This window comes from Columba livia, chromosome 9 (assembly GCF_036013475.1).
Source record: "Columba livia isolate bColLiv1 breed racing homer chromosome 9, bColLiv1.pat.W.v2, whole genome shotgun sequence".
NCBI classification, from domain to species: domain Eukaryota; kingdom Metazoa; phylum Chordata; class Aves; order Columbiformes; family Columbidae; genus Columba; species Columba livia.
Window position 1 is genome coordinate 13,728,200 of NC_088610.1, and position 10,873 is coordinate 13,739,072.

At 45.7% G+C, this 10,873-nt stretch overlaps 2 protein-coding genes across 3 annotated transcripts; both read left to right on the forward strand.

The window, feature by feature from the left end:
- Positions 1-61: 61 nt before the first annotated feature.
- PIGZ (phosphatidylinositol glycan anchor biosynthesis class Z) lies at positions 62-5,838 on the forward strand. The gene is made up of 2 exons (XM_065073922.1): positions 62-1,212; positions 1,838-5,838. The coding sequence occupies exons 1-2, from the start codon at positions 1,095-1,097 to the stop codon at positions 3,388-3,390; spliced, it is 1,671 nt and encodes a 556-aa protein (XP_064929994.1). The 5' UTR covers positions 62-1,094; the 3' UTR covers positions 3,391-5,838.
- A 935-nt stretch (positions 5,839-6,773) lies between these two features.
- NCBP2 (nuclear cap binding protein subunit 2) lies at positions 6,774-10,873 on the forward strand. 2 transcript variants are annotated; one of them, XM_065073936.1, is made up of 5 exons: positions 6,774-6,990; positions 7,109-7,290; positions 8,078-8,216; positions 8,849-8,958; positions 10,664-10,873. In XM_065073936.1, exons 1-4 carry the CDS (start codon positions 6,910-6,912, stop codon positions 8,918-8,920), a joined length of 474 nt encoding a protein of 157 aa, XP_064930008.1. In that variant the 5' UTR covers positions 6,774-6,909; the 3' UTR covers positions 8,921-8,958; positions 10,664-10,873. The 2 variants fall into 2 exon arrangements, with proteins under 2 accessions (XP_064930008.1, XP_064930007.1); XM_065073935.1 differs by lacking the exon at positions 10,664-10,873 and having other exon boundaries at positions 8,849-10,640.

Below are 10,873 nucleotides of genomic sequence, written 5' to 3' on the forward strand. Positions count from 1 at the left end.
ATCCCACTTTCCCAGCTTTTCTCACCCATTTTATTTGCTCAAAGGTTACCTGGGTTTAAGAGGGAAAGAGAGAAAATATGGCCTCCTGCCATTTAATTTTAAATTTTAGAGCTGTCTCTCCAGTAGTAAGTAGCGATGCAGTGCAGTAGTATCTAAAACCACAATTACATAGGGCTGAAGTCGTTGGGTCTGAGCTCTGCTCCTCTCAGATGGGGACCCATGACACTTCTGGCCATTTAGTTGAAGCATTTTGGCCATGGTTTTCTGTTATGTCTTTGAATACACTGTTAGGTTTTATCTGTCATACATAGTTGTTTTATTAGATATATAATCCATGGGTTTGGTGTGTGCATTTCTGTTACATTTGGATCCTTTCTAACTTGCAGAGTGGCTTTTTAAATAGGATATATAGCTATATCTCCAAGCTATCTTTGGCTTTGTGAGGCTGTTAGTGGTGGTGTTAACCTACCGTTATCAGGCATTGCTCCATTCCTTAGAAGGGCCCCTGAAGGAGCTCACATCCTCCTAGTTTTCTTGCAGTGCTGTTTGTAGGCAGGAATTGCATAAAAACTTCATTTTCCCCCTACAGCGAATTACCTTTGTGAATACAATGCTACAGAAAAGCAGTTTAAAAAAAAAAAAAAAAAATCTCAGATTTACACAGAGGGGGCAGCACTGACATTTTCCCTGCAGTATTGCTGTTAAGAGCCCAGTATTCCTCTCGCCATGAGCAAACCTGTGTGTGTGTAGAGGATGAAGGCAGACTGAGCTCGTCTGCCTACAAACGCCTCTAAGGCGCGAGGTGTTCATCGTCTTCACAAAACACGCAGTGTTCTACATCTCATCTTGGCAAACCGTCACCCGAAGGCGGTGACTGCCCCTTTCCTGATCTCTACGCCACTCACGTTTTTTTGATCAACCGTGAAATAATTACAATTTACGGTGCGTTTAACGTCGCTGTTGAACGCGGCTCCGCGGGGCGGGGGGTGCCGCGCGTGCGCGCCGGCCTCCCGCTGCGGCGCCCTGGCCGGCGGGAGAGTGCCCCCTGGCGGGGCGGCGGCGGGAGCTGTTGCCGCGGCGGGGCCGGTGCCGGCATGCGAGCCCCGGGGCTGTGGGCGCTGCTGGCCGCGCTGCGGGCGGGCTGGTGCCTGCTGCCGCAGGCCGGCTACCTGCACCCCGACGAGTTCTTCCAGTCGCCCGAGGTGATGGCAGGTAAGGCGGGGGGCGCTGCCGCGAGGGGCGGCACTGGGGCGGGCCAGCCCCGCGGTGCCCACATGCGCTCAGCGGCGGGAATGCTCCCTGCGGGGCGGGAGAGGGACGGGCCCGGCCGCTCCGGTCCCCCGGAGTGGAGAGACCCCGAGGGGGGCACTTCCCCTGCAGCCCTGCAGCGCAGGTTCCGCGGGAATATGAGCGCTGCACACAACATATAGGCACGTATTGATCATAGACCGTCGCTCTGAGGTGCAGCCTCCCTCCTGTGCTGCACATTGCACGCAGATATTTGCGTAGAAACTTGAACTGAGCAACCCGCTCTATGTTCCCTGTTACAAAGCAATTCTTGCGAGCAGGGGGAGTGCGGAGCTGCAGCTGTGGACTGTGTCTCTGCTGTCCCCGGCAAGTGGTACCTGGAACCCCATCACCCTAACAGACTTTTTTTTTTTTCTTGAAGCTTTGTAAAGATTAATGGCATACGCCTAATAACATCAACTTTGACAGTAGTCTCAGGAGTTCAGGGACTGCTCTGCATCATTATACCTTTCATGTTATACCCATAATGCTGAATTACTGAATAAAATATATTATGTATGTATGGTTTTTGTTTTTTCTTCTTTTATAGGAGACATTTTAAACCTACAGGTCTATTATCCTTGGGAGTTCCTTTCCAGCTCTCCTTGCAGGACAGTTGTTTTCCCATTAATGACATCTGGAGTTACCTACTGGGTGATCAAGTCTTTGCAGCAGCTGGACATATGTTCAAGTTGCATCAACAGCTACACACTTCTTGTATCCCCTCGCCTTCTCTTTACAATCTTTTCTTTCATACTCGACTATAGCGTTTATCGATTAGCTCCTTTCTGGGATGTGGATCCATGGAAAGCGCTGGTACTTCTTGCTGGGTCATATGTCACTCTGGTGTTTTATACAAGAACATTTACCAATGCACTTGAAGGACTTCTCTTTGCTCTTCTGATGGTACTGGTTTCCTCAACAAGGTCTGATGGCAGCTCAGCAGAGCCAACGAGCAGCCCTCTCATAGGCATTATAACAACTGCTGGGTTTTTCAACAGGCCAACCTTTTTGGCATTTGCTCTAATGCCCCTGCTTTACTGGGCAGGTTTAGTTGTTGGCTCTCAAAAGAGCATTAAAACCGTTATAAACCACTTTTTGAAGCTTGTCCTATGTGCATGTTTTACTGCCATTGTTTTTGTAACAGCTGACACCTTCTATTTTACCTCCGTGGGCTTAGACGATCTCTACAGCATTAAAAACAACAGCCTATTTGATGCAGTAGCTCAATTAAATGAGAAACTGGTAGTAACCCCTTTAAATTTTCTCAGCTATAATCTTAATCCGCATAATCTTGCACTGCATGGAAGTCACCCACGAGTTACACATTTTACAGTCAACGGAATAATGCTCTTTGGGATCTTACATGTTCTGGCTATCCGTGCTGGTTTTAAAATGTTAAAGAAATACTTCCATCAATTAATAAGGGTCAAGTCACATTACTGTGGGTCATCTGGGCTATTGGTTCATTCTGAAGGCAATCCAATGTTACTGCTGTTTTATTTTGTTCCTTTGGCATTTCTCTCCCTATTTAGTCACCAAGAACCTCGTTTTCTCATTCCTCTCATCTTGCCATTAGTCCTGTTCAGCACATCACAGAACAGCACTATGAAGTGGAAACACATCATTATTATTTTCAATGTTCTTGGGGCTTTGCTGTTTGGGTGCTTACACCAGGGAGGACTGATACCATCTTTGTTTCACTTGGAGCAACTCGTACATTCTCCGGAGTCCTCAAGCCATCCAAGACACTATACTCTACTCTTTGCTCACACCTATATGCCTCCTAGGTCTCTGCTTAATATCCAGAAGAGAGACACGCATGTAGAAGTCATTGATATGGCAGGGTCTGAAGAAGAAATCCTCTGCCAAACAGTAGGGCAGCGAGCAAGCAATTTTACCTGCAATGACTGTCATATATTTGTTATAATCCCTGGTACAATCAAAACCACAATTACAAAATGCGGTGTCTTGTTCAAGAATGAGACTTTGATATTTCCACATTTATCAATGGAAGACCCCCCACAAATACCCTTCCTATTCAGTGCAAATTGGAGAAGTCAGTTGGGATTATACATCCTTCAGGTAGATAAAAATCAGTAGAGCCTTTAGATTTTAGGAGAAAAATGTTTTTCACTTCACTTGGGCACTGCTCAAAGGTGCCACGAGACTTTCCTCTTCACAGACCCACTTTCAGCACAAGCAGTGGTACTGGAAGCTCCCCTCGGTCTCTTTATTCCCTCTCTTCATGGTCTTACACTCACCAGTAAAGCCAGTTCTGGGTAGAACCTGCTTAAAATTATTCAGTCCCTGTGGTCTTTCATATGAACTTGTGCAATTTTCCTGATAAGAGAGGATGAAATCAGAGCCTACCAAAAACTGTGATTCAAGTTTAGCTTTTTCCATGTGAGATTTATTTTTGAAACAGAGGGTTTGTGGATTGTGTGGTTTTTACTGGTAATGGGCATTAACTCAGCTTCTGGAGACAGGTTACAGGACTAGACAAAAGCTGATCTGGCTCACTAAGATTTTATTTTTAAGCTTTTAAAAATTCAGAGCCTCCCCTCAGTCATGAGACCAGGCTGCAGGCACAATACAGGCACCAGCACTGTAATACTGTCTTGGATAGTTCTGTCTTGAAAAATCCCCAGCATTGATCTGACAAAAGCTGATTTAGAACATGGAAGTTACTTCAGCGTAAGTACTTGTGCTAAATCCTAAAATCTAACGCCTGTGTAGCGTTTCTTGCCACAGTTCCGTTCTTGTGGACATGCTACATATGTATTACATACAGCAGCCTGAGAATGCTGCGTTTTGATGAAGCTCATCTGCTATTCAGCTGCGCAGTCCATGCAGCCTATCCCCTGCACGTTCCTGCTGCACATCTCTCAGCTCTAATCACTCTGTCGAGGCTCTAGCGCTGGCAGGCCCGGCGCTGAGCTATTCAAGGAGCTGCTCAGGCAGAAAACAGGTAACTCACAGGGATTTGGTCCTTTGTATGCGTTTCACCAGACAGATCCCAGAGCTGGCTTATTGCAGGGTTAGAGATACACCAGTTCTGCTGCAGTGGAGCATGTGAGAATCCAGGGAAGGAGCCACATCCCCTGTGCCTCCCTTCTGTTTTAGTAACAGCTCCCCATAAAATCAGCTTATTTAAGAATGACAAATCACATCCTCTCTCTCTGTTGAAGGGAATTTTTAAAGCGGGATATAAATAACCCTGAACTTCAGCTCAGAATAATGTATATGCTTAATAGTATAGCAGAAGTAACAATGTTCATTTCTGCCTGTCTGAAATTCTGGGTCCAAAACATCCTGACACAGAGGGAGGTACTAATTTGGCATATGTGTTGTAGGTCAAGCGTCTCTCAGTGAAATAAGTCCAACACTTGAATTCTTTCTGCTCACAAAGGCAGTAACGTTTTTTGAAGTTTTTAATCCCTATAGCTTTACACAAAGTCTTATGAGCCATTTTTTTTTTAACAGAGGCAAGAAGAATATAAGTTGATGCCAGGCTCAAAAGGGAAGCTAGGAAAAATTGCTCTGTGAAGGATTTGCCTGTATCTCCCAAATTATATGTATGATCTACATTTTTAAGGAGCATAGCTCTTGTTCTTTTGTAAAACATTCTGTGTTGTCTCCCCTACATGTTCATCTCTCATCCTTCATCCCTCATTATTGACAAGCCTGTAAATTAAAGGTGCATGTGTTGGGGGGAGGCCAGGGGAGAAGGGATGCCTATATGTTTGTACAGGTGCTCATGAAGTAGTGGAAGTAGGTACGAACGTGCCATGACAGCAGATATATTTTCCAAGTTAATTTCCTTTTCTCTTATATTGGGAAGACAGCTGTGTGCCACAGCTGGTACTCCACTTCCTGCTTACTGTTTAAAACTTTCTTAAACAGCTTCAGTTTCAAAGGTTATTTTAATAAAACTTAGGATCTCTGGCAATCTCACTGGGGTAGATATTGAAACTCTTCAGGGATGCAATGGAGCACTATTCCCATGGTATGATGCCTTCTCTACTGCTGCACAGGTAACCTGTGATAGAGCCAGGGAGAGAACCTGAACTATGAATACTAACTCAGACTGAAAATATACTGTGTTTGGCTCACCAGCTGGACCTTCATCCTTTATACCATAGATCCAGTTTTTCCATCCATGTGCACCTAAGTCTTTGGTGGTGGGAAGTTTATTTTTACCAGCAATGTTAGAAACTGTATCTCAGATAATTTACAAGCTTCTTTCCATCTGGAGTGATACAAAGAACAGAAATCATCCTCTCCAGGTAACTAAGCAGCTGATCAACTGGATTAAATAGTGAAACATGCTATGAAGGAAGGTTAACTACTTTAGTTTCATTTATGTTGTTTGATACTGCAATTTAAGGCAGCCAGCCCAGTGCATTATATATAATAGATACACCCTTTTCCATGTTTATATTTAACATGGCTTTATAGGTAATTTTTTGGCCCTGAACCTTTCCTGCTACCATAGACCTAAGGTGTGCTTTTAGGACAGCTACTCAATCTCTTTTACCTACCTGTAAAATGGGTGATTATCCTATCCATCGCCATCGCCATTTACAGCTCATTTTGTACCAAAGTTGTATCAAATGTAGAATGTTATTGTTGTATGGATGACATTGTGAAAGGAACTCCAATGAGAAACTGAGTTTTATTTCGAGATTCTTATCAAGCACTTAAAGTGACAATCTTGATAGTATTCTGGATGATGTTTAATGTGAGTCTGTCTTCTGTCTGTTATCGAGTACTGTGGAAAGTGTAAACTGACTTTGAAATGAAAATCCATCATACAATAAGCAGCATGCTTCCGTTCTCATGCTTGGACTCAGGAACCGCTCATTGCTATGTGCTATGGAAAAGTCCGCAGCTCGCGATCGGCGCCACGCAGGCCGGGGTAACGCTGGGCTCGTCCGTGGCTGGCACTGCCCGCCCGTGCACCGGGCCCGGTTCAGGGGAGGCTGATGGGGCCCGGCGGTCACCAGGCGCCCGTCACCAAGGCCCCGAGGCCCGTTCCCCGCCGGCCGTAACGCTCTCGTCCTCCTGAGCTCGGTGTTTTCCGTCTCCTCCCCGGCGGGTCCTGCATCGGCTGCGGCTCCGCAGCTGCCTCCCGCTCGGCGCGGCGGTCAGGGCCCTGCTCCGGGTCGACCGCCCCGGCCAGGCCCCCGCCCGGGAGGCCATGGCCAACCCCGCGCCCGAGCGCCGTCCTTGAGCTCCCCGAGGAAGGTGTCGCGCAGGCGGAGCAGGCGGGGGCCCAGGTCCCTCCTCGCCTGGCGGGCGCCGAGCTGCCCGCGGGTGATGGCGGCGGCGGTGAGGCGGGCGGCGGCGCGGATGGGCCGCGACTCCGACAGCTTCTCGATGAGCCGCGGGTTGCTGAGGAGAGCCAGCAGCACGCGCCGCAGCACCATCCTGCGCCCGCCCAGCTCGCGCGACAGCCGTTACCGAGTCTCGCCCGCTCGCGCGAGAGCCGTTACCGCGCCCCGCCCGCTCTCGCGAGGCCCGGGTTCCACCTCGCCATTGGCTGTCCGCCTCGCGGCCGCAGGTCGCGTGCGCGGGGGCGCTGAGGGGCGGGAATCCGCGGCGGGCGGTGGTGCCGCCATGTGCTCCGGGGGGACGCTGAGCATCCTGCGCAGCGACTCTTACGCCGAGCTCAGTCAGTACCGGGACCAGCACTTCCGGGTGAGCGGGGCACCGCCGCTGCCGCCGGGGGCGGGGGCCGTGCGGTTTGCCAGGGCCGGGCTCGGGCCCAGGCCCGGTGTCGGGTCCGCCGCGGGGTAACGCTGTCGTTGCGGCTCAGGGCACACGGTACGACCAGGAGCGGCTGCTGAGGAAGAGCTGCACGCTGTACGTGGGGAACCTCTCCTTCTACACCACGGAGGAGCAGATCCACGAGCTCTTCAGCAAGAGCGGCGACATCAAGAAGGTCATCATGGGGCTGGACAAAGTGAAGAAGACCGCCTGCGGCTTCTGCTTCGTCGAGTATCCTTCTGTGGGCCCGGGCCGCTGGAACCGGGTGGGGCGGCGGCTGGTGGCGCTGGGGCGGTGGCTGGTGGCACCGCCGCAGGGCTCGGCAGGGCGTGGGGGAAACGGAGATGCAGGCCCTGGGTCACGGGAAAGTTACTCGAGGATGAAAATATTCGGATGCCGAAGTGTCTGTGGGTGTCCCGGGCGGAAGAGGGCAGACATGCACAGCACATCGAGTGGGGTTTAACCTGTTTGCTATCGTCCTGATACCTCAAACCAGACACTTTTTAGGTACTTGGCCTTTGCACTAGAAGTGTATTCTCAGTGCTCGACTAAAGAGGGGTTTCTTTTCATATATGCATATGCATAAAGATGGTATCTTGCATCCTTGAGATGTGTTGACTTCAGTATGTGCAAGTCTTTGAAGATCATTCTCTTACTGGTCCCAGCGAATGCACAGCAATGGTGAAAGTTTGCAGTATGAATGGAGCATGCATGAGACTTTTCATTCCTTATTTAGTAACAGAGCTTTATGCTTTTGAGAGTGAATGTAATTAAAGAACTTGATCCAATATATAGATTTTTAATATGCTTGGATTCCTGCATATTGCTCTGTTTCACTAGCAGTTTTCATAGCCCACATAGCTTCATAAAAGCAGTTTAGAAGCAACTGAGCAGGAGCCTGGTTCAAGCAACTGCTTGGGTTTGTAGCCTGTTTGATATTGTTCTTTTTCCCTGTGTTGGATCATAGAAGCGTGTTTTTTTGGTTTTGTTTTGTTTTTTTCATTAACCAATTCCTAAGGTATTACACAAGAGGAGATGCTGAAAATGCAATGAGATTCATCAATGGAACAAGACTTGATGACAGGATCATAAGGACAGACTGGGATGCAGGATTTAAGGAGGGTAGACAGTACGGTCGTGGAAGATCAGGGGGCCAGGTAGGTTGTTGTGCAGTCTAGTTTTTAAGGGACTGGCAACTTTGCCAAATTGTTTCTTTTTGAATGAACATATTCAGAACAACTTCAGCAATAATGACTTACAAATTATTGTTTAAGATAGCACTATATGTTAGTTTGTAAGACATCAGTGATAATGTTATCCACTAAGAGTAAATAACTTTTCTGTACATTTTGCTGAAGGTGCTTTCAGAAACTTCTTAGCTGCTTCGGCAAATAACGCTTATTTATACACCCAGAAAATGCAAGGCTGTCAAGAACACAAAGAGCAGCACTTAACTGTCCTAAAGTTGAGCAGGTAGCAGATCCTTTTACTGCTAAAGTATGAGGCTGTGTCCTCACTTTGGCTGTCTTGATTAAGGAGTCTCCCTGGATATTATCACTTGGAAGATACCCTTAGGATCATCGAGTCCAACTATAACCTAACCTATGAAAAAGGAAGTTAGTTTATGCTGTATTCTGCGCTCGTGCATGTTGTGTCTTGTCTTCTTATCAGTCAGCTCCTTGTGGCAATTTACATGCTGTGAACTCAGTTTTACTATATTCTGATGGTGTAATAGTTTTTGAGAATTTGTTTGTCTTTACTGGGTTTCCCTTTTTTCCTCTTTCGTAAGGTCCGAGATGAATATCGGCAAGACTATGATGCTGGAAGAGGTGGCTATGGCAAAATCGTTCAATGCCAATGAAAGACTTGTCAGCCTCGCAGGAGAGCTAAAGCTGCGTTGTAAGTGTCACAAGGCACGAAGTAGGTCTTTGCACACAAATTTATGTAGCTAGAAATTCAGAGAAACTACTATCTGCGTTCCAGTGATTACATAGTATGTTCAGTATCTCCCATTTTAATACCAGGATCCAAAGCATTGCAGAGTACATAATACAGAGGACCAGGGAGCAAGGTTTTAAGCAATAGGGCATGTAAAACAGGTCTCTAAATGCTGCTGTAACTCTGCTAAAAGGAACAAGGGTTTAGTGCTATGGTGCTTTTTTCAATGGCAAAACTTGATTATTCTCTCACTGGGTTTTGTTTACATTGGTATCACAGAGTGGAGAGCAGCAATAAAGGAGGATTGTTGCATGTTTCAGAGATGAAAGAAAAAGGGCCTGAAAAGGAAGTGGAATTTCTAGGGAAATATTCCAGTTTCTAGGGGAAGACTTGAGTTGCAAATTTTTTAAGGTTACTAGATTAGCATCCTTTTACACTGATTCTGTACCTAGCACACCTACATGAACAGCCACAATAAAACAAGTCAGATTCATAGATTCATATGCCCAGGAATAGTAAAGTGAGAAGCAAGGCTAGCAGAGAGCAGACCTCTACGAAGTATAATGCGATTGCATGACATTGCATGATTCAGAACCATTTTGCTTTGTGGGATAGAGAGAACAGCAAGTGTAAGAATTACAGTAGCAGTTATTTTTACTGCTGGAGCACTAGTATTTTGCTCCTGCCTGGTGCTCTCTGCAGCTGTAATATTTGAGGAACAGTATCTTTCTTGTGCCTACAAGTGTGGCATGAAGCCAAGTTAACCTCAGTTAACCTCAAAAATTGGATGTTGGAGGAACTGTGTGTATAATGAGAAACTTCTTCTCAAAATAGATTTTCTATTTGAGAAAATGAATGTCAGATGAAGGCTAAAAAAAAAAAAAACAAAACACAAAAAAAACCAAAAAAAGTTTTAGGAGGAGCCTTACTTTCTACTGAGCATGTGGTAAGAATGGTAAAAGAATTGCCGGACTGTATAGATTCTCTCCTGCTGCCCAGGATCTTGTTAATACTGTGAGTTTGTATGATGGCAATGTGATGTACTGCAGGTATAGAAATAAAATCAATTAGTGATCCCAAGATCTGTGGAATTGACCTGCTGAAATGAAATAGTTTAAAAGGAAATGTTACAGGGCTTTGGATTATTTTTTATGGACTTCTGAGTTCTTTGAAAATGATGAGTCATAATGTTTTGTCCAAATATCTGGTTGTCCGTGACTCCTTAAAAACCTTTTAAATAGTAAGTGTGTAAAAGTTGGCCTTTACTTACTGAAGATATTGTTGGAAATCTTGATGTGTTTCTTGTGTACGGTTTGTCACAACTGTGACTGTAAATTGGAAATACAGTGAGGTAGAACAACTGCAATGAGATGTTGCTTACTTACGAAGCAAGGTTTTGGGTGGGCTTTGTTTTCTTTGGCACATAGCGTAAAACTAGATTTTTCAGGATCGCTTGGTGCTGGTCTGCAAACGAGACTTTGTTCAAAGATCCCTTTTTCTATATAGTACATTTGATTACGAGTTTACAGTCTGTAATCTGCTTTAGGAAGCTCTGAAGTTTATTTTTCATTGTATCATTTTCTATAAAAATTTGTGTTACCAAAACTCTTAAGTCACTTTCAAATAAAGCTGCAACATTAAAATGTATTGTTATTTCTTTTAACAGAATCAGTGAAAGGAGCTATATTCAGCCTCTTGTCCACATCCTTTATTCTAGCATCTTTTAAGACGGAGAGAGTGAATATTCCTTCCCTTTGACTGGATTTTCAGTTTTGTTCAGTTCTTAACTGGATGTTGAAAAATGTTTGGTTAATGCTCTTTGTGCTGGTGATTTTTAGATTGCTGAACAGAAATTAAATTATTTACTGATATTGAA